Source organism: Ceratotherium simum, chromosome 5 (genome assembly GCF_057802395.1).
Source record: "Ceratotherium simum simum isolate JZ-2026a chromosome 5, ASM5780239v1, whole genome shotgun sequence".
In the NCBI taxonomy this organism is placed as follows: domain Eukaryota; kingdom Metazoa; phylum Chordata; class Mammalia; order Perissodactyla; family Rhinocerotidae; genus Ceratotherium; species Ceratotherium simum.
The window spans coordinates 67,663,539-67,686,211 of record NC_141904.1 but is presented as its reverse complement, the minus strand read 5'-3'; the positions used below and the strand labels follow the sequence as shown (position 1 = coordinate 67,686,211).

The window sequence follows — 22,673 nt, the reverse complement described above, 5'->3', positions numbered from 1 at the left end:
TTGTGGAAGGCCTGTCTTTATGGATTAAAAGGCTGAATTATGGAATGTTTTTAAATTAGTTTTGTTATTTGAAACACATGCACCAAACAACAGAAACCAAGCAAAGCACTAACCCATGAGAATCCTTCGGAAAACCTGTTTTAATGAGTAGATGAGATTGCTTGTAATTCACAGAACAATTTATATGTAAATGGTGTATCTGAAAATCATGAGGGTGCTCAAGGGTGCTTGAAAAGGTTGTCTCTCATTAATCATTTCTAAACATTGCCTCTGCAATCTTGTTTACATTGTTTCTATCAGAGCAAAGATAAGTCTCTCCATCCTGGTATAGCCAGAGTCGGTGTATTAGTTATCTATTGCTGTGTAACAAATTAGCCCAAATCTTAGAAGCTTAAAACAATCAACATGTATTATTTCACACAGTCTCTGAGCATCAGGAATCTGGGAGTGGCTTAGCTGGGTGGTCCTGCCTCAGGGTTGTCGGATTGCAGTTAAGCTGTTGGCTGGGGTTACAGTCTTTGAAGACTTGACTAGGGCTGTAGGATCTACTTCCAAGCTCACTCATGTGTCTAATGGCAGTAGACTTCAGTTCTTGGCCACACAGGCCCCTCCATAGAGCTGGACCCAACACAGCTTCCCCCAGAATGAGTGATGAGCAAGCAAGCAAGTACACCACTGTCTTTTATAACCTAACTGTGGGAGTGACAAACCATCACTTCTGCTGCTGTATGCTATTGGGACACAGTCCAACCCTGGTCCAGTGTGGGAGAGTGTCTGCTTATCAGCTCACTTATAGGGCTGTTGGCAGGAAACTTCAATTTCTTGCCGCATGGGGCTCTCTATAGGGCCATCCATTCCATGGCTTCCCCAGAGTGAGTGATCTGAGAGGCACAGAGAGAGTGGCTCCCTAATCTTGGACGTGACATACCATCACTTCGGCTGCATGCGATTGGTCATAAAGGCCAACCCTGGTGCCATGTGAGAAGGGATTGCACAAAGGTGTGGATACTAGGAGGCAGGGATGATTGAGGACCATCTTAGAGGGTGGCTGCCACAACTGACGTGACCTTGAGCAGAATGACAGACTCATAGAGTAAAATTATTCACTCAGGGCCAGCCATGAGGATGGTTCCACTTACCAGTAAGCTAAATTCTCTCTTGGTTCTACAGTCTCCTGATCATCTTCCAATAAGTTGTCCTTAGATTAAGGTAGCTCATATGGGTTTTTGTTGTTATAGCAAAAGACTCCTAACTGATAAAATGGATTCCAATGTAAAGTAAACTTAAACTATTGTCTGTTTGTTATAGGACTATGGAAGTCAAGTTTCTCATTATTGGTGATGGGAGATACAAATATAGAATTGGGGAGAAAGTAGCAAGAACCTGCGGTGCTAAGTTGGAATTGGAGGTATCAGTGTGAAGTTATGTTGAACACACACACACACTTCCTACATCTATCTACCCTTTCACCCAAAATCACTCCCTAGTAGCAATGAGTAAGCCTGTGTGCCAAGACCTTGGTTTCTATATCTGTTGCCCAACTGAAAATAATCAGGGTTCCTTGCAGAAAAATGGTGAGGGCAGAGAAAATATGAGGTGATTCTAGTACATCTTTTGAGCTAGAAAGTTAAGAAGATGTCAAAGAATAATGGGGATAGGTCAAAATGACACTGCTCTCAGTTTGAAGGGTCTCCTCCTGTCTAGATCTGAGAGAATATGAATACTAATATAGAATCAGTTTTGCAACCATCATAATAATTGATTCAGGTGGAAATCATTAATGCATGATAAAAATAGTGGGTAAAAGTTTGATGAAGGATGGGATATTTATATACTCTCACTATATCTCCCCGTAAAATGCTTATTAATTACAAAGGGAAAAATAGTACCTTTACAAATGGCAAAACCTGGCAAGAACCACCTTAACCATGTGATTAAAGGTAATAGGACCAATAATGGGACAAATGGACATCATGTGATCATGTACTGAGAAGAACATAGTGTCACTCTGGTGTATTCTGCTAAGAAGGTGTTACCTTAATCTAATCAAGGGGAAACATCAGACAAAAGCAATTGGAGGGATGTACTAGAAAATAACTGGCATGGATTCCTTAAAAATGTCAAGGTTAAGAAAGATAAAAACTGAAGAATAGTTTCTGTTTAAAGAAGGCTAAAGAAATGGGACAACTAAATGTAATGTAGCCCATGGGTTGGATCCTGAGCAGGGGGAGAAATGGCTAAAGGACATTATTGGGACAATTGGCAAAATTGACTATAGGTTGTAGATTATGTAATAGTATTGTATCAATGTCAAATTTTCTGATTCGTAAGAGAATCTTTGTTTTAGGAAATAAACACCGAAGTATTTAGGGGTAAAGGGGTAACATGTCTGCAACTTACTCTCAAATGGTTCAGAAAAATATGTGAAAGAGAGTGAATGATAAAGCAAATGGGGTCACAGCTAACAATTACTGAATCTGGGTAAAAGGTCTTGTGTTAGGTTGCTCTTGCTGCTGTGACAAATTACCACAAATTTAGCAGCCTGTTTCTGTAGGTCAGAAGTCTGGCACAGTGTGGCTGGATGGTCCGCTCAGGGTTTCACCACTGGGTTAAAATCAAGCTATCAGCAGGATTGCATTCCTTTATGAAGACTCTGGGGAAGAGTCCACTTCCAAGTGTGTTCAAGTTAGTGGCAGAATTCAGTTCCTTGTGGTTCTAGGACTAAGGTCTCCATTTCCTTGGCTTTTGGCTCCCTCTGTCTTCAAGCCAGCAGTGATGCTCTGAGTCTTCCTCATGCTTTGAATCTCCGACTTCCCCTTCGTGTCTCCGTTTCTAAGCGTTCATGGATCACATTAGCCCCACATGGATAACCCAGGATAATCTCACTCTCTTAAAATCAACCAATTAGTAATCTCAATTACATCTGCAAAATCTCTTTTGCTATGTAACGTAACATAACATAACCATGGGTTGAAGGTCTTAGGGGCCAAATTTCTTTCTACTGTAGGTTTCTAGGAGTTTTTTTCACTATTCTTGCCACCTTTATATAAATTTGAAACTACATCAAAATAAAAAAATTACAAAGATTCATAAGCATAGCACAGGAAGTTGGAAACCATAGTCTTGATGGTTCACGTTCTTGGTGGTTTCATTTTCTCCTAACAGCACTGTGTCTGTTTTTCTCCCCCAATACTTACCAGGTCACCACCAGATCAAGCAAGGGACCTGTGAGGTGGTCGCTGTGCACAGGTGCTGTAACAAGAACCGCATAGAAGAGCGATCACAAACGGTCAAGTGTTCTTGCTTCCCGGGACAGGTTGCTGGCACAACTCGGGCTCAGCCTTCTTGTGTTGAAGGTAAGACCTTTCTGGTCAGTTGCTCCAATATTGCACAAGGACCTAGAACTACCAAGAACCCCCCTACTTTACTATCTTTGCAATGCAAAGAAAAGTAGTTTCCTTCTAGGTCAGTGTCATTCCAAAAGTGAACATAAATATAACTCCACAAATTTCTTGATCAGTAAGGTAAGTTATTAGTGATGTCTTTCAAGAGGTACCAATGGGGAGTTCCATTCCCAAAAAATCAGGAAGATGTGCTTTGATTTCTTCTGGCCCAGCTGTCTCTGCAGATCTTACCCATCAAAGCAGTTTCTTCCCTAGACACGCTCTTATTCCCGTTCTCAAATTCTGTACTCAAAAAAAAAAAAAAAAAAAAAAAAATAGCAGCCTGGTTCTCTCATCTCATCTTTAATGTTGTAGATTAAAATTCTCTTAATTTCTGGTTTATTATTTTAACAAACATTTATAAAACATCTTCTTTGGAGCAACATCTCTGTGAATGGTTTGGGATCATGGATCATTCATTTGTTGTTTCCAAATCTTCCAGCAGACTACTGTGCCAATAGTTAAAAAAAAAAAAGAATGAATGTTGAATGTTGAATGTTGATGACTGTAGGTGGAGGCCTGAGATTGATTCCTTTTGATGCCCCTGGCTCCTTCCAGCAGATGCCTTGTTAGAAACAAGTATTAGTCCCCAGGGGAACAGATACAGGAGGTTAAGCCTTGTAGCAATTTCTCTACAGTGGTGTGAAACCTCCCTGAAAATGAACACTTCCAGTTTTATCTGATGTATGTCTAAAGATCAACAGTTAAAATACACACACACATTCTTAACCCCAGATCTTATTGCAAAATAAAAAATAATAGCTGACTTGCCCGCATCGCACCTCCCCTACCAAACACGGACACAAATTTATGGGCTGTATGATTACCAGTGGTGGTGTAGCAGCCTGATCTCAGCCACCTTTAAAGCCGGGAAGTGCAAGGGGAAAATTCCCCATTTATAGTTCCTTATCAGAAACCCTGGGGGCCAGATGTGTTACCAAATTCGAATTTTGTCATATTTTATAAAGGTAACGTACTACATATACCATCTATTACCTAACAAACCTAATGTCTTCTCCAGTGGTATCCATAACCACAGATATTAATATTTCTACAGTGAAATAAATGAATATTCATACAGGATGGGATAAAGCAAGGTGAAGAACCTCGTGTTAATTCAGGTCAGGTTTTGCTGCCATCTTACAGAAATCCTTTCCATTTTCAGAGCTTTGGGGATTTGGGGGTTATAGATAAAAGATTGTGGACCTATAAAAGAAGATAAAGATCTTTAACGTTAAAAAAAAAGCATTTAAAAGAAATTTGCTAAGTTCCTATCCCCCCAGCTGGGACAGTTTAATATATTTATTTTCTTCATCAACGAAATCCAAATCATACCCATTCCGTCTCCTTGCTCTCTCTCAAATCAGTCCACTTTTCTCTACCCCACGGTGACTTCCACAGTCTAGGGGCCAACATTACATCTTGCTGAGGTTACTCCTCCTAGTCTTCCATTTTCCACCCTGTAGCCAGAATGATCCTCCTAGAAAACCAGAACTGATCATTCTTTTTTTTTTTTTGTGAAGAAGATCAGCCCTGAGCTAACATCCATGCCAATCCTCCTCTTTTTGTTGAGGAAGACCGGCCCTGAGCTGACATCTATTGCCAATCCTCCTCCTTTTTTTGCCCCTCTTTTCTCCCCAAAGCCCCACTAGATAGTTGTACGTCATAGTTGCACATCCCTGTAGTTGCTGTATGTGGGACAACGCCTCTGCATGGCCAGACAAGCGGTGCGTTGGTGCGCGCCCAGGATCAGAACTCAGGCCGCCAGTAGCGGAGCCCACGCACTTAACCGCTAAGCCACGGGGCCGGCCCCTCACTCTCATTCTTAAAACCACACTTCAATGACTTCCCACTGTCTTTAAAATCAAATCTAAATTCTTTACCATGGCTTCTGAAGCCCTGCATAATCTGACTCTGTCTCACTTCTCTCTTTCATCTACTTTACTCCATCCAAACTGGGTTCCGTTCCATTCCCTTTCATCTCTGTGCTTCACCTGTCTATACCCTTTGCCTGAATCGCCCTCTTCCCTGCAACGTACATTTTGTCTACTTAATTCCTACTTTCCTTTCAAATCTCGTGTATGTCCTTGTATTTCCCCATACTTCCAGTTCATGACATGTATCTCATTTTGTTGTAAAAACTTGTGGAATGTGTGCCTTCTAGTTAGTCTGCGAGTTACTTGAGGATAGGAACTGGGTCTCTTATTTACACGTCCCCCCAGTTGGCTGGAGCATGAGTGAGTTTTAGCGCCGTGGAGAATTGATTCACCTTCACTAATCACCAATTGTTTTTTAAAGATAACAACTGCGTTTGCTTGCCTCTGTATACTATAAACTTCTACAGGAACTTATGAATCATAACATAAACTATATTTATACTTTGTCTTGCCTAAAATCTTTGGATATAAAAAGTCATATATCTAAATAATGTTTTACGACACTCAGAGCACTTTTTTTGGTACTTGGCAAGTACAGATAGGGTAGAGATTACTATTAGCATCTTGCTCTTAGTAAAGGAAATATTAATACCTTACGCTAAAGTAGCTTGTTTGTATATAGACAAAATCACCTTTGGCCACCACCCTAGGGGTAACTACATTTATCTTTTTGGTCAATATATTTTTCTGTATATTTGTATATTTAAGATAGGTCTGTAGAAAATGTGGTAGATTTCAATATGAATGTGTATTGTACACAAATGATATCACATTGGATATTTCTTAATCCAACCTGCTTTATTCCTATTAATATTAGGTTTTTTTTTTAATTGCTCCATAGCACACCATTGTATGGATAGGTCATAATTTATTTAGCCATTCCTCTACTGAAGGACATTTTGGTCGTGTCTACAGCAAAGCAAACAGACTCGCAGTCTAACTAAATGATTTGCCTATTGCCATAGGATTAGTAAGTGATGGAGACCAATTATTTGGTGTCTGAGCAGAGTCTGTGCAGTAGAACTTTCTGTGACGATGCAAATGTTCTTTCTATGTATCTCTATATCTGTATGTGATGATGTGTATGGGTCCGGTATGATTGGAGTCACAAGCCACATGTAGCTGTTGAGCATTTGACATGTGACTACTGTGAATTTAAATTTAAATGGAAACTTGTGACTAGAACCTTCTCTGTTGGACAGTGCAGGATAAGCTTTATGTAAATAAGTTTAGTGCCACATTTGTGTCCAGACAATACGAAACCTCTGAAAGATGGGATTGTGATTGTGTCTTCATATTTGTGCCCTCTGCACCTAGCATTGCCTGGCAAACAGTCGGTGTTCCATAAATGTTTATTGCATCAAAGTCACTGAAGAAGGTATAGAAGGTTGTAGTTGAGGCTCTAGTTAGGATTTATGTCTGTTTTCATATCCCGATGATCTTCTGTGCCTTATCTGAATATGTTTCCATTAGGGCTTTTTAACTTTACCTGCTTAATCTTTATCCCATAATAAGTATGCAGTATCATGCTGCTAATTGGCATGTGGGAAGACCCAGTCTCTGCTGATATGTTCCTCTTATCTTATTTGTCAATAAGAATAGAGAAGATCTAAAATATAAAATTTGCTTGAATTTACATTTAAATTAAAACAAAGACAAGAAGATGTTGGAGTGGGGCAGTAATTAATGTTGGCATAGAAATTGGAGTATTCTTAGGCATTTTTGTTAATCCACACCACAGATACTTATCTGGTGTTTTCATTGCTTTTCCATAAAATCATAGCTTTTATTTAGTTAAATAGGGAGAAAAACTAGCTGTTCCCCCCCCCAAGCTTTTTAATTATAATTAACTAAGAAATCTCCCTAAATTATTGAAATGTATCTTTAATATTCATTTGGGATTTGGGAGAAGGGATGGGGAATTATTTGACAGGATATGGTTACTTGGTCCTAAAACAAACAACTATTTAGCTGTTAAGAATTCTTCCCTTTGAATCTTCTACTGGTATGTACAAGGCTGTTTTGTGGTGGGAACTGTATTCTACACATTTATCAAAATACAGCTCTTTAGAGATAATGCTGAATGGTTTTATGATAAAATGAGATAAATATGTAATACAGTGAAGCTTAATTTATTTTGTCAAAGTGAATGCTTTCTAAACAGTGCTTTTACAAAAGATTAATAAGACAAAATTTCAGGAACGGGAGGCAGTTACTTTTTAAAGCTATTTTTTTTCTTTTGATGATGCCCAAATTTCTTCTATTTTTCTGAGATGTCAGAATTTGCTTAGTTAAGGCTGAGAGTAGCTGTTCGCACTGCAGACAACTTGCATGCCTTTATGGACTGTGTGATGAGACACAGAGCTGTCTTTAAGATGTAATTTCACAAGGTTTTCTTACTGGGTCTGTTCTCTGTGCCACCAAAAATATGAAGCAGCTTTTTGAGTCTTCTCAGAGGCCATCAGGTGAAGCACAGGGAGGTGTACTTTACCAAAGCACTTTGGGAGTTGGAAGGAGATGCACCTTGCCTATGTTGGTTCCTTCATCGTTTTAATTTAGCACCTTTGTACTTGGGATGTCCTAGATGCTGGGGGGTGGAGGAGGATGTTAATTAGACTCAAGTCCTGCTTTCAAGGAGCCCACAGTTCACTAGGAAAGATACACAAATTAAGTCTAGTAAATGAAGGCCTCCAGGAGACAGTAGAGAAAGGGATCAGGGATGGTTCCCCTAAGAAGCAATGGGTCTGACTTTACCAGGTAGGAGGGAACTAGAGAGCACAGCGGTGGAAAGCTTGTGAGCATGAGTGGGGCAAACCCGCGAACTGGGTGTAGCTCACGCTGGCTCAGAAACGGTAGAAGACAAGGCTGGAGATGTTAACAGAGCCCTTGATCGTAGAGGCCTCAGATGAAATAAAATTTTAGGATCTAATTCCTGCCTTGTGGGAATTTGTATTCTAGGAGAGTGGATGAAGCAGAATGTGCCAATAAGAAAGGATATGAAGTGCTATGGACAAAATTCATAGAAAGTACCCTAAGATTTCCGAGAAGGAAAAATGTGACCCTGAATTTGACAGGTCACCTTGTCAGCATAGGTTTCATGGCTAGTTCAGGATTAGCCAGGATTTGTGTGTGTGTGTGAGAGAGAAAGAGAGAGAGAGTGCATGCATGCAAACTTTAGACTTGTGGAACTGCCCCTGCTGGGGGCAGGAAGGAAGACATGACTAGTCCAGGCATGGAGTTTACCATGGATTAGCATTATTTTCACAAGCCAAAGCTTTGATGAGGTCTGATGAACTAGCACAGTCTCTTATTTTGGGGTTAGTACATCTGTGTAACCATAAATCAGTGTTTCTCAACCAGGTAGATTTTGCCCCCATGGGGACATTTCACAATATCTGGAGACACTTACGGTTGTGACACTGGGGCAGAGGGTGCTACTATCATCTAGCAGGTGGAGGCCAGGGATACTGCAAAATATCTTACAATGCACAGGATAGACTCCCACAATAAAGAAGTATCTCGCCCATGGGGCTGGCCCGGTGGCATAGCGGTTAAGTGCGCGCCTTCCGCTGTGGCGGCCCGGCGTTCGCAGGTTCGGATCCCAGGCGCACACTGACACACCGCTTGTCAAGCTATGCTGTGGCGGCGTCCCACGTGTAAAGTAGAGGAAGATGGGCACAGATGTTAGCCCAGGGCCAGTCTTCCTCAGCAAAAAGAGGAGGATTGGCATCGGATGTTAGCTCAGGGCTGATCTTCCTCACACACACACACACACACACACACACACACAGAAAATAAAACCCCCAAAAAAGAATTATCTGGCCCAGAATGTCAATAGAGTCAAGGTTGAGAAACCCTGCCTTAGAGGCCCCACTCTACGTGGATGCACTTGTGTGAGATGGTATTTAGTTGAGAGGACAAACCTAGATCACAAAAGATCGGTCTATACATATCTGTCCACTGCCACACTCAGTACTCCATGTACTTTGTGGAAATAACAACACTGTGTTATTTGTGAAATGTGTGAACAAGTAAAAGGCTCCTTTAAAATAAAATCAGAGTGCTCTAACTACTGCTTTTATGTGTGTTACCCGGGTCAGGTTGGAATGGACTCTTTCCTTAACGAGAAATATAAACTAGCAGGGCTTTCCACCTACCTATCTTGAAAGTTAATAAATGGCTTAATTTTTAAAGAATGCAGTGAGCACCTTGAAGTAACAGTGAGAAGAGCAAAATAGCTAAAGATAAAATACATTAATATCTCACAGCATATTCTTGTGACCATTCCCATTTTCTAGCAGATATATATTCTAGGAAGATGTGTTCTTAGTCTGACTGTCCATGCTTTCAGTATAAAAATACACTTTTCTTTAGAAAAGCTTTCACTCTGCGTAAATACAACTAAACTAAGTCAACAAATGAGAGACCAACTCTTGAGAAGTGAGCCTGTTTTTTTGTTAGTCTTATTTGAAGGTGGGCTTGTCTAAATAGCTATATAAATACATATGTGTTTTATTTAATGGGGTGATATTTATATGGGACTGGGATAGGAAAGAAAACTCAATCTATTTTATACAGCAGAGAGTAAAGGAAATGTACCAAAATAGCTAGTTAGTCATGTTACATTTTCACCTACAAAACATTATAGAAAGTACTAATCGCTACCACAAAACCATGGCTTCACTCTTTTTCTTCATTTTTGCATAAAACTAGAAACTCATTACAGGTTGGCAGCTTGAAGATAGGGATATTTTGTGTTTTCATAAGTCAGGAAGGCCTGGGGCTTTTTAAAGAATTTTATTTTAAAAATAGAAGTGACAAGACACTTTCTCATTTAAAGTACTATTATGGCATTTTGTAACAGAAAAAATATATAGATGCCTCCTACAAACTTACTTTCCTGTGGAGACGAGGCTCAGTTAAGTGGGCAGATGTTCTCAAGAGTTATTTTAATAGACTCCTACTTCTGAGGCCTTTGTCTCTGCTCATAGCCCGGCTCCCTATACACTCAAACCTTAAACTTCTGGACTGTTTAATTATCTTATTCACTGTCAGGTCAACCCTGGGGTTGGTTCTCACCTTAGCTGTGAGTTCCTTAGTCAATCTTTAACTCATTAAGGAATTTGAAACTTTTGTTTTGGCTACTGTGGTGACTGTTATTATGTCTCTCTTTTCTGAAAGAACATTTGTTATTAAGTGTTTCACAAAGAAACTCTATCATGGATAGTCTATCTACTTATTGAGGCACCTCACTCAATGTATTCTTCCATAAGATCTGAAAATGATTTTTTTTTCTTTGCGAATAGAAATATTTTAAATTTGAGGGCAGCTTGCTATTTTAAGGAGCCTGTTGTGAATCTTTCTTTAGAGAAATCACTCCATATTTTCTAATTAAATGAAAGAAAATTAGTAAATAATTTTATAAGCACTTGATCATATATGCTTCCTTTTATTTATTTAAATAAATTTAAATCTTTAAACAAAATACTAGGCAAATAACATTTTTTTTTTTATAGTTAAGAATTGACATATTTTTCTGTCATGAATGCCTGAATCCATCAATTTTTTTCCCTCAAGCTCCTTTTCTAGGTTTTGGCACCAGAATTATCTTGGGTCCCCATGAGTCCGGTAAGGAAGTACTAGCACTTCTCTGCTGTGATGTTGAGATAATCTGATTCCTTCTATTTCCTCTGCAGGGAATTTGTTCCCAGATTTCTCGCTCACACCTGGATTGGTCTTCTCTTTCAGACTCCTTTCTGTCCCAAATTCTTTCGTCATCCTCTGCCAAGCTGACTCTTCTAGGCTCACACGTTTCCCTGGCTGATTGCACTACCTTGTTCACAAACCTTCCACAGCTCCCCACTGCTGAGAGAATCAAGTCTAATCTTGACTTGGCCTTGAGAGCCCCTATAGGTTGCTTCCCAGAGCACCTTCCTCAGCTGAGCGTCCAGCGCTTCCTTGCCCACCCTCACTTCGGCCACACGGGGCTACTGGCTTCCAGGTGGACCCTTCACTGTCCCCACTGCCCCTCCTGCCTTCACTGGGACAGATCACTAGCCAGCTGTCGAGGCTTCCTTTGAATCTTCCATGTAGCTCTGATCCCTCTCAAGACGACATAGGCTCCCACTGCTGAGTGGAAGAAAGTTTGTCTAAGGAAGACTTTTAAAGATAAAAAAAGTATGTTAAATTCAGCTTTAACTCTGTGTAAATATAACTAAGCTCTGTCAACATTTATATAACTTTTCCAGTCCTGCAGATGGTATTTTAAATTGAGGTTTGGGAACCATCTCTTATTTATCTTTTTATCCACCTGGGACCAACCTAAGGTATTCAGAAAACAATGAATGACTGGTCAGCACTGTGAATATGGTCAGACTCGATGTAGCACTTGAATTAATCTTAACTATTACTGTAAATTGTGGTATAGTAGGACTGCTGGGTAGAGAGTACGAAGATGTAAATTCTAGTACCTCCTCTTTCACTTTACTAACTTTGCAGAAAGCTGTTTTTTTTTTTTTTTTTTCTGGAACCATCTGCCTCTCCTTGCTGCTTCTGAAGGTTGTGGGACAATGAAAAGAGCAACAGTAGGTGCTTTGAAAATGACAGAGCTCATACAGTTTTCAGGTGAGATTGTTGTGATATTTGGGGCTGAAAAGAATATAACCTTCTCAGGCTTCACCCCAGTGTGTCTGTCTACTCCAGTTCAGTGGCAGTCTCTGACAAAATAAATAACCCATTTAGCTATTTCCCTTTCTCAGTGTTGGCACCTTCTGATTTAAATAGCAAATGGTTATCCTCGATCAGTATTTGGCTAGAATCAGGAACGGTGGTGCATGTGGAGAAGAAACAATGTCTGGCCACTTGAGTCGATAATGAAACTATCCTGTGCCCTCATCATGCCATATTGCATTTTCTCCCATCAGACAGAGTTTGGAATGCACTGGCTTGCTGTTACCTACTTTGGTCGCTGCTTCTATACAAGGAGTTCTTTCTCCTAGAGATCTCAGGTGTGAGGGAGGGGTATGTATTTAAGGGTTGGAGGTGGGCTCTAGCGTTAGACTGCTCCATTCAGATATTGCTTGACTGCTTGCACGCTGTGAATTTGGGCAAGTCACTCAAAACCTCAGGGCCTCGGCTATCTCTTCTCTATAAAATACAGAAAGGTAACAATTTTTAACCTCCAGGTTGCAGTGAGATTGAAATTAGAAAAGGCAGGGAAGACAATTAGCAGGGTACCCAGCCCTAAAGAAAAAGTAGCTCTTAGCATTTATAAAGATTTGTTTGAACTTGAGTTTCAGACTTCTCAGGCAGTAGTAGTTAGAAAACAACCCCCAATGGATTGGACTCAATCAAAGTTGGTGTTTCAAAAACAAAAAAACTGGGCTAAACTACCCACCACTTCCAGCCCTGGAGCTCTGTCCCGGACCAGCCCATTGGCTGGGCTCACCTTTAAAAATCAACCTAAATCCTTTTTGTCCTTTGAATCTGTGAGAATAACCAACAACGTTAGGAGTGTCTCTTGACTTCTCTTCATCTGCCTCCAAACCAAGAGAACTGGGGTGCTAGTTTCTGCTTTATAGGCTTAAAACATGAATCATTTTATTGGCAGGGATGGTGAGGTAAGGAGGAAAGTGAACTCACAGGTAACCTAACTAGTCTAGTGTATCGGCATGTGAGGGAATACCAGGTCCTCCCATCTTCATTTCACACCTAGTAATTGACTTCAAGTTACTCACCACTTGCTGGAATGGCATGGAAAGATGGACACCACGTATGATGGAAATGTTTACCGCTTTTGGTCTTTGCTACTGACAACAAAGAGTACCAAATATAACAACTTTGCAATATCAAGATCCACCATTGTAACCTACAACTAAAGATGATGACCACAATAATAGCATCATTTTCTGACAACATAGTGACTGGCCCCAAGTCAGCCAAGACTTTCACATGGGTTAGCTTTATCCTCTTGATATCCTGGGGCCAGGGTCTGTTTTTATCCGCATTTTACAGATGAAGAAACTGAGGCTGAGAGGAGTTAAATAACTAGTCCAAGGTCACTGAAAAAAAAGTAGCACAGCCACATTCACAGGCAGGCAGGCCCACTGTAGAGCTTGCCAGCTTATTAACTGTATTACCGTTAGTTACCCAAGGGCAAAATGATATTTTATAGATTATATGGCTAATTGCATTCTTTAAATTTACCTATGGTGAAATAATTCTTATTAGCAGTCTTTTTTTTTTTTTTTGTGAGGAAGATCAGCCCTGAGCTAACATCCGTGCTAATCCTCCTCTTTTTTCTGAGGAAGACCGGCTCTGAGCTAACATCTATTGCCAGTCCTCCTCCCCCCCCCGGCCACCCCAAAGCCCCAGTAGATAGTTGTATGTCATAGTGGCACATCCTTCTAGCTGCTGTATGTGGGACGCGGCCTCAGCATGGCCGGAGAAGCGGTGCGTCGGTGTGCGCCCGGGATCCGAACCCGGGCCGCCAGCAGCGGAGCGCGCGCACTTAACTGCTTATTAGCAGTCTTTGAAGTCAGTTTCCTAATCTGTATTGAACTTTACGTTGTCCATATTCGGAGGAAGAAACAGGGTCACAAACGTTTTTTGGCCTTTCTTTTCTAGCTTCCATCGTGATTCAGAAATGGTGGTGTCACATGAATCCTTGTTTGGAAGGAGAGGATTGTAAAGTGCTGCCAGATTACTCAGGTTGGTCCTGTAGCAGTGGCAATAAAGTGAAAACGACCAAGGCAAGTATAGACAAAACACAACTATCACTTACAACTTCAGCACATTATTAGCTATGGGGTCCCTCCTTCATTTTATCCTGCCATCAAGAGGACAACATGATTTTATGTTGATAAACTTGCTCAGGCAATGCCACCCTATGACTCTGGCCTTCTGAAAAGCCCATTTCCCAGTGTCACCCTTTATGTCAGATTTCATAGAACAGTGATTTGGTGGGTGAACTTGTTATTTTAGGTAGGGCCACTAAATTCATTGTAGCTCCTTCTAAAGTTAAAGTTTCAGAATTGACAGGCCAGTGTATCATAATAGCATGGCAAGAGTCCATATACAGATGATTTGCTAAAGTAGAAATGCCTACTGCCTGAAAGGAGATTTAATGGTTGAAGACTCTAAATCAAGTCTTACACGTCAACCGTTTCCTCCCCAAATGGTCCTCTTTCCAGTTCTCCCTGTCTGTGAAGGGCACCATTGTCTCTGAAGGGCACCACTGTCTACCCAGTTCTTGAGCCAGAAATCTAACTTCTTCCTTATCTCCCCAGGTCCAATCTATTATTTTGTCCTTAGGATTGTTTCTCGCAAATCTCTCCATGAGTCTGTGTCACCATACTTACAACCCCCGTCCCGTCCACACTGTGTCTCATCTGGACTATTGAGTTGTTGCCTCACATCCGCTCTTGCTCCATTCTGGTCTATTCTCTACACGATGACTACAGTAATCTTTGTGAAATACCAGTCTTCTAAGCTTGTCCACTCCCGAATCTTTCAATGGCTTCTCCTGGCTCCATGGTCCACTAGCCCCTGCCTTCTGGCCCTTAATCGATAACCTGGCAAGCCGTCTCCCCTTCATTCTTTCTGCTCCAGTCTCTGTTGTACCTCTTACTCTGGTGCCTTTGCAGTTGCAAAGGAATGTGCTTCTCTCCTTTCTTTTCTAGTTAACCATTATTTCTTCCGGGAATCCGTCCCTGCTTGGATTCATGTCCCCTGTATCTCTGAGCATTTACCATGCTTACATTTTACCTGGATTGGTATACTATTTGCTTAATACCTAGAGCTTTCTGTCTTAGGGGAGAGCTGTGAAGTCAGGGCCCTTGTCTGTTTTGCTTACCCTGATAGTCCCAGAGCCAGCTAGTGTGTCAGTGACTATTTCTTGAATGGAAATTAATAAAACAGATCATTCTGGGGTTATTAGTATTAGACACACCGGAATGGAGTGACTCTTTAGTTCTGGTTTTTATCTAAGCTTTGCCCCCTTAGGAAGTATAATAATTCTTGAATGGCTTCTCATCTTGCTTACCTTTCCCCCTTTATGAGTATTTTGAATTACTAAACACTTAGAGTTCTCATTCATCTTCAGTCACTGAGGTCAAAAGCAGGTGAGTTCTCACCCTAAGTGTGTGTATGAGATATTGTAACAAGCAAGACTTTATAAAATATATATTTAAATATAATGCCATGAATATAATAAAAGATATTAAATCCAAAACATAAAATACTAGAAAGCAAGATTTTATAATAAATTTTAAATTAAATGTAAATTTCAGCTGACATTACCATACCCAAATTTATCAATAGTGTAGAAAGTCAGTTGATTAGTTCCTTATTATCTGGTTAAAAATCAAAATTTTGGGGTCGGCCTGGTGGCACAGCGGTTAAGTGCGCATGCTCCACTTCGGCAGCCCAGGGTTCACGGGTTCGGATCCTGGGCGCACAGCAATGTACCACTTGTCAAGCCATGCTGTGGCAGCGTCCCATATAAAGTGGAGGAAGATGGGCATGGATGTTAGCTCCAGGCCAGCCTTCCTCAGCAAAAAAAAAAAAAAAAATCAACACAAGAGAGGAGGATTGGCATTGGATGTTAGCTCAGGGCTGACCTTCCTCACACACACAAAAAATCAAAATTTCAAAATCAAGACTATTTTCAACATTAATTACAATTATCAACTAACCTGTCCTTGTTAGTGATATCAAGATGACTAAGATAAATGACCTGATATATGCTTTTATATCCAGGGCAGTGGAAGTTCATGGAGTCATTTAGTGGCGGAGGAAGGAAGTTAACACTCCCATCATTTCTAGCAGCTCCTCTTCTAAGCCACTCCCAATAGACTTCCAATCTGTGTAAACCCAGGTGTGCTTGCTAAACAAACCCTGCCTTAAGATAATTCCACATCCTTTCTCCATAGCCCCTTTCAGCCATTATTCCCTTCCTGAATAAAAATCTCGTAGTTGCCAATGAGGTAGGGTCTTACATCCATCAATGATAAAATTTTTCTTTCATTGTATTTCTTGTAGACTAAGAAATAACTTTTTGGAAGATTATATTTTTATTGATTCTTCCATATAAATATAAAATAAGATCATGAGCACCAGCCAACTGAGTTCCGGAAAAGCATGTGTCTAATCTCTTGCTATAACAGCTGCTTCTCTATTTATGTGCAGTTAGAGAGGGCATTTGCAGGAAGCAAACCTTTAGGGGCATTTGGCTCTGTGTGCTGGGAATACGTGTGCTCTAGCGAAATCCTCAACGGCAGTGACATTTCATTTAGCACTTTGAAAAGCTGAAGAAACAGAAGACAGGTCCCCAAGCCATCGTGATACTTAGCTGGTTTTTTAAAGAATGATACGCCGCTTGGGAATAATCTCGAAGTCGTAAAACTTTGTTTCCTTTATTAATCCAAGTCCGTGTGACTTGAACTGCATAAAACATTTTATGCCTTTTGTGGATCTTATGCACATAGAGTAAATTCATCTGTGGAGCTGTGACTGGCTTCCATGAAGAGCTTGGTGCCCACAGAAGCTCTATCTTTTTCTTAAAATCGACACTGACCTTACACCATAGGTGAGACAGAGGTCCTATAAAGGCAGAGCAGTTGCCTCCCTAGCGGGGTGTTAACTATATAACAAAATAGTTTCCATTTTCCTTAACAGTTCATGCATAGCAGCATCAAAACACAGAAAGGCTAAGAAGTAAGACTGTCTGCAGTAAGCCACCTATGTCAGAATTTTATTTTCCATTTAAATGCAAATATGAAAAGAGCTAGCAGTCAATTTGAGATATTAATAGCCTTACATGAAGATATGAAAATGAGAGGGGACAATTCCCTAACCAGTCATCTTGTCTTTCCCAAGTATAAAAGGTTGGCATGAAGTTTATTCTGCCTGTATAATGTTTAATATCCCCAGAGAGGGTGTAGCTACTACTTTTTTGTGGAAAAATACAACTAAGTCTCTGTCGTCCTGCCTCAATTTTCCTCTTCTTAATTTAATTCTGAGTCTTACTACATACACTGCGCTAAATAATTCTTCTGTATTTGAGTTGTGAGTATTAAGTCTCTTAACAAGTGCACAATGTCTTCTTCACACCAAAGCCAACCATTTGCCAGGGTTTTTTGTTGTTTGCAAGTAGAAGTAAATCGCATTGAATTTTGAAAAATTTTAGATTTTTTAATGTTCTTATTTTTAAAACATCTACTAAGGGTGAAGAGCTATGTCTTTAGAGCAGTAGTTCTCAACGAGAGGCAATTTTGCCCTGAAGGGGACATTTGGCAATGGCTGGGGATATTTTTAGTTGTCACACCTTGGGGAGGGGTGGGGTTCTACAGGCATCTAGTGGGTAGTGGCCAGGGCTGTTGCTAAACATCCTAAAATGCACAGGACAGCCCCCATCACAAAGAGTTATCTGGCCCCAAAGGTCAACAGTGCTGGGGTTGAAAAACTATGCTTTAGAGAATATTTTTTTCAGTGGCTCTTTGCAAGCATCCTAACTGTGATTGTCTTACTTCATTTTGTTCTTCCAAGTTCCCATTAAGTGTCTAAATGTTTCCAATATTTCATATTGGAAAACTAAAGGTAAGAGTTAAGAATTTAAACAACAGGCTTTCTTTTCAGTACCTCCCTAATCCTCAAGATCTAAGATGACCAGGTCCTTCTGGTATCTTCCTCAAATGGCTCTGTGTCTGTTGGGCTATCACCATAGGTCATCCTTATCCTCTTTTACCTCAATGTTAGAATTATTTGATCGTATCAGTGGCTACAGAAAAATCATCATGGGAACTTGTTAAAAACACACTGTTTTGAACCTCACTTCTAGGATATTCTGGTAAAGTCAGTCTGTGATGGGGATTAGAAAACCATACTTTTAAAAGGTTCTTAGGGTGATTCTGATGACAAGCACTATGCAGGAACCACTGGTTTGACTGAGCTCCCCACCTGCTCTCTGTTCTTGCCTTTAACTGGCTTATACTCGGCTTTCTGTGCCACCAGGGCAAACTCCTTGCCCAGATTCCTCGGCTGCTGAGAGACCATCAGTGGAGTCTCATTGGTAACTGATAGAAAATACAGAGTATAAGCATCTTGGGATGGGCCTTTACTGCCATGTGCCAAATAAGCCATATATTTCCATATCTCATTGCCTTCCTCTTCATCTCCTCCCTCTTCTAAAATTCCACTTGTCTTTCAAGATCTAGATGAGATTGCTCTTTACCCTGATGTCTGGTCTTTCCTGATCCCTACAGCCGGAGCTTGAAATATTCAGGGCACCCTGCCACATGACAGCAGGGCTAATATTGACATGTCAGCAACATTTTATCCACCAAAATTCCAAAATAACAATGAACTTTCCATATACAATCAGAAAAATAAAACTTGTAAGGGAAAATAAATCTGAAAATATCTTATCATCCAACTTTAATTGTAGATAGGCTCCAAAATGAGCTGGGCATGGAGAATGAGCTTCCTCAAATGAGATGCTTCTGAGAGTTACATCCTAGAGGTAGATTGATACTTGGCTGTAAAAACTGTTAGGTTGTATAGGATGCATGATAGATCCAGAGAGAGCTAAGATGACACTAGCCACCGTTTCCTGAGTGCTAACCCCATGACAGGCACTGGGCCATGTACTTCATTTCACGTATTTCATTCACTCTGACTGAAGGGGGTGGGTGCTATTTTTTCCATTTAACAGATAAAGAAACCAAGGCAGAGAGAGACAGTCCTCTCCATCTCAGAAGATGACCAACTCCATCGTCTGGTTACTCAATCCGAAGACCTTGGAGTTGTCCTTGATTCCACTTTGTCTTAGATCCTTTATCCTTCTTGTCACAGGTCCTGCTGGCTTCACCTGTCATCACTTCAGCCAAAGTGACCCCTTTAGGTTGACAGTCTGGCCATGCATTCCTTGTCTCATCGTTGTGCCTCAGTCAGAGAAAGGCCCCCTTGCATGGACCCTTCCCTGAACCGTTCTTCCCCCAGATAGTCAGGGATCCCTCCTTTCCTTCAAGTGTCTCCTACAAATATCTCCTTTCCCGAGAATCCTCTATGTAACAGCAGTCTTCTACCCTCCCTGCCCTAGTCTTTCTTTTCTCCATTATATTGCTTTACTTGTCTCCATAGCACATTTCACCTTTGGACAGACTATTTATTTACCTGTTTTTCCAGCTCTTTCCTCTAGAGTAGGAGTCAGGAAGCTATGGCTTGTGAGCCAAATCCAACTCTTGTCCTGGTTTTTTTTATGGCTTATGAGCTAAGAATGCGTTTTACATTTTTAAATGGTTGGAAAAAATCAAAAGGAATATAATATGTCGTAACACATGAAAATTATATGGCATCCAAATTTCAATGTCCATAAATAAAGTATTATTGGAACCCCAGCAGTGCCCATTAGTTTATGTATTGTCTTGTCTGTGGCTCCTTGCATGGTGTGAAGGCAGAGTTGAGGAGTTGTGACCGTGACTGTATGGCCTGCAAAACAGAAAATATTTACTGTGTGGTGTTTAAAAAGTGTGTCAATCCCTACTCTAGCTGAACTGCATGAGGACGGGGTTCATGTTTTGTTTGCTGTGGTATCCCCAGCACAAATAAAAGAGCAATTATATTGTAGAATATATAAATAAAGGCCATAGGTCAGTTAAAAGCAAATCTTTTTAATAAATACCTGATTGGGTTGAAAGCCCAGGCATGATGGCTATGCTATCAAATATAATTCACTTTGCAAATATTTTCATGGTATAGACATGTTAAAGTCTTATGCTTTTATTTTTCTTTTTCTAGCTGTGTATTGATTATCTAACCTGTAAAATTTCTTAGATGACCAAATCAAACTGCAGGTGTTTTCTTATATCATAAGTAATGACCCTGGGTGTTTAAAAATGGAAAAAACAACAACACATTTCTTAACGGATGTATGTTTCCACTAAATATGGAAGTTTTATAAAATAACCTATTTTTTAAGATGAAAGTCGACTGCATTAAGAACGTAACAAAGGCAACATTTTGATCTTGACATACACTGATTTTAATCAGCATTCATTTGAAAAAATGTTAGAGCCATTAACAAAGCGTGCTCAGCATGCATGAGTTAACTTGATGGGCAATGAATGTACCTAATCTGATGCGATTCTTATAACCCCACAAAATTCAAAGCTGGGTTGCATAATACCATGTTGTGGAAGCCTTTGTGCATGTTTTCTTTGCAACCTAAAAGCAAGAAATGTAAAGAATTTGATTTGAACAGCTGATTTGGTGAGGTTGGTTACAGATAAAGGTGCAAAATGCTCAACTCTGTACAAATGACACAGAACAGGAATGTACAGGTCCAGTAGCAGGAAGGATTATCTTTGATAGATATGGGATGTGAATGCTCACTTGTTTAATTTGTTTTAGGTAACACGGTAGCAAAGAGAGAGATGTGCTTCAATCTTGGAGGAGCAACGGGATGCAGCGCTCTCTTGTTTGAATGACAGTCCTGGCCAGTTTGCAGGAAATTGTCTTGGATTTCAGCAACATCACATTTGCGTGTGTGTGCTGTGAGGAGTGGCATTCGGTTAACTGTCCCGGCCCTCTCTGCTTTATGACTTTATCACATTGAATTATAACCATGAGCTGCCACGCAATTGACATGCTATGTGGATTCCCAAGAAACATACCTCCGAGAAACTCTGGAGGAGCAAACCAGAGACTTCAAAATGGATCGCCACTGAGGGAATATTTGCTTTTCAGCTTCCTTCCGCCTCTACAAATATATGTTTCACAGGGTCCTCCTTCTGTTCCTCTTTTGAACTTTTTCTTTAGCCCTTGCATTAAAGTGGTTTGAAAGGGGTCTAAATAACAGAACATTTTTGCAGATGTAGATCAGTGAACTCTGATAAACTGGTGATGAAAACTTATTTTATAAACTTTGAATAGAAGGACTTATTGTGTGTGCATTTGTATTTTTGCTTTTGGTGGTTTAAAGTGTTTGCATTTTAAGTTCCATTGTCAAGTTAGCAAAAATAAAATGGGAGCATTTTAACTTCAGGGCACCATTTTACCGAGCGCTAAGGAAGCTTATCAACTGCAGTATTTTATAACCAAAGCTCTATCATGACATATTCACAAAAGAAATAAAACCTGTTGGGATTTTTATGGCTGATGTGTAGTCATAGAGGTAAATCATTTAAAATATAAAGCAGTCTCTGTTTAGATCAAGAGTGATTTCTTAGATCCAGTTTCTGTCAAGTATATTAAAATATTTCGTTAACTCCTAGAAAGGAGTCTTTAAATGCAGAATTTTTAAACTGTAAATGAATTATTCTTAGCTCTTTTCCTACTTATGTGTTAGTCATCTTATTTCTTTAAATATAAGTAAAATCTGAGTCATTTTTTTTCTTGGTTTAATGATTTTGCAGCAGACATGTCTCCACATATTCTCAGATGCTGTCATGCAAAAACATATTACAGATGAAAAGCAACTGACCCAGATTTTAAATGCATAATCTTATTAAAACACATACTACTGTAATATTATGGGATAGATTTTATATATTAAGAAATGCCAAAAACATACTTTCTGCACTAAGTTATCCCGGTCCTTTCACAATTATGGGGAAAAATAGTACTATAATATTGTTTATAGCAGTAACAATTACATCTATTTGATTTTATTCTCGCAGAAGGAATGGAAATTGGCAATATCCATTTGTTTGCTAAATTTGGTTTTAGTTTGACTGATTAGATGCTTACCAGAATTGTTACTCTCATATTAAGTAAAAAATTGATTCTGCTGATAGCATAAGTTTTTGTGATTATTTCATACCGTAAGACTTTGTGTTAACATCCTAGGCTTGCAAATTTTAAATGTAAATGTGAAAAATAATTTTTTAAAAAATAACATTTAACTTTGGGGTTGGTTACTGTATGGCAAACTTGGTACCTATATATAGATCGCCGCTTTGTTTCTTCTCCCAAATCTATATAGCATTAAAGAGAATTTAAAATCTAGGGAGATTTAATTAAGTTTAGGCACATTGATGATTATTTACGCATACTCTGCTGCCTTTCGTATAAGACCTTACATTGTATGAAGAGAGAGTTAAAAAAAAAATAAGATTTTATGGTATATGAAACGTCTTAGTTTTTAGCCACACATCTGATGTTGTACCCTCAATAAGATCAAGTAAAAATGATACTGCTTCACCCTGAGGTACATTTCTGAGGTGTAAACTACTTCCAGGGAATAAATAGTCCATTTGGGAAAATGGCAGATAGCAAAGCTGTCATTTCATCCATT

At 39.8% G+C, this 22,673-nt stretch overlaps 1 protein-coding gene across 1 annotated transcript in view; it reads left to right on the top strand.

Moving 5' to 3' along the window:
- Positions 1-22,170, top strand: part of TAFA4 (TAFA chemokine like family member 4) — a 166,380-nt gene extending 144,210 nt beyond the window's left edge. Inside the window, exons 5-8 of the mRNA XM_087431308.1 lie at positions 3,201-3,356; positions 11,939-12,004; positions 14,006-14,089; positions 20,789-22,170. Coding sequence (XP_087287434.1) covers positions 3,201-3,356; positions 11,939-12,004; positions 14,006-14,089; positions 20,789-20,865 — 383 coding nt within the window. The 3' untranslated portion in view covers positions 20,866-22,170. The remainder of the gene's footprint in view (positions 1-3,200; positions 3,357-11,938; positions 12,005-14,005; positions 14,090-20,788) is intronic.
- Positions 22,171-22,673: the final 503 nt, after the last annotated feature.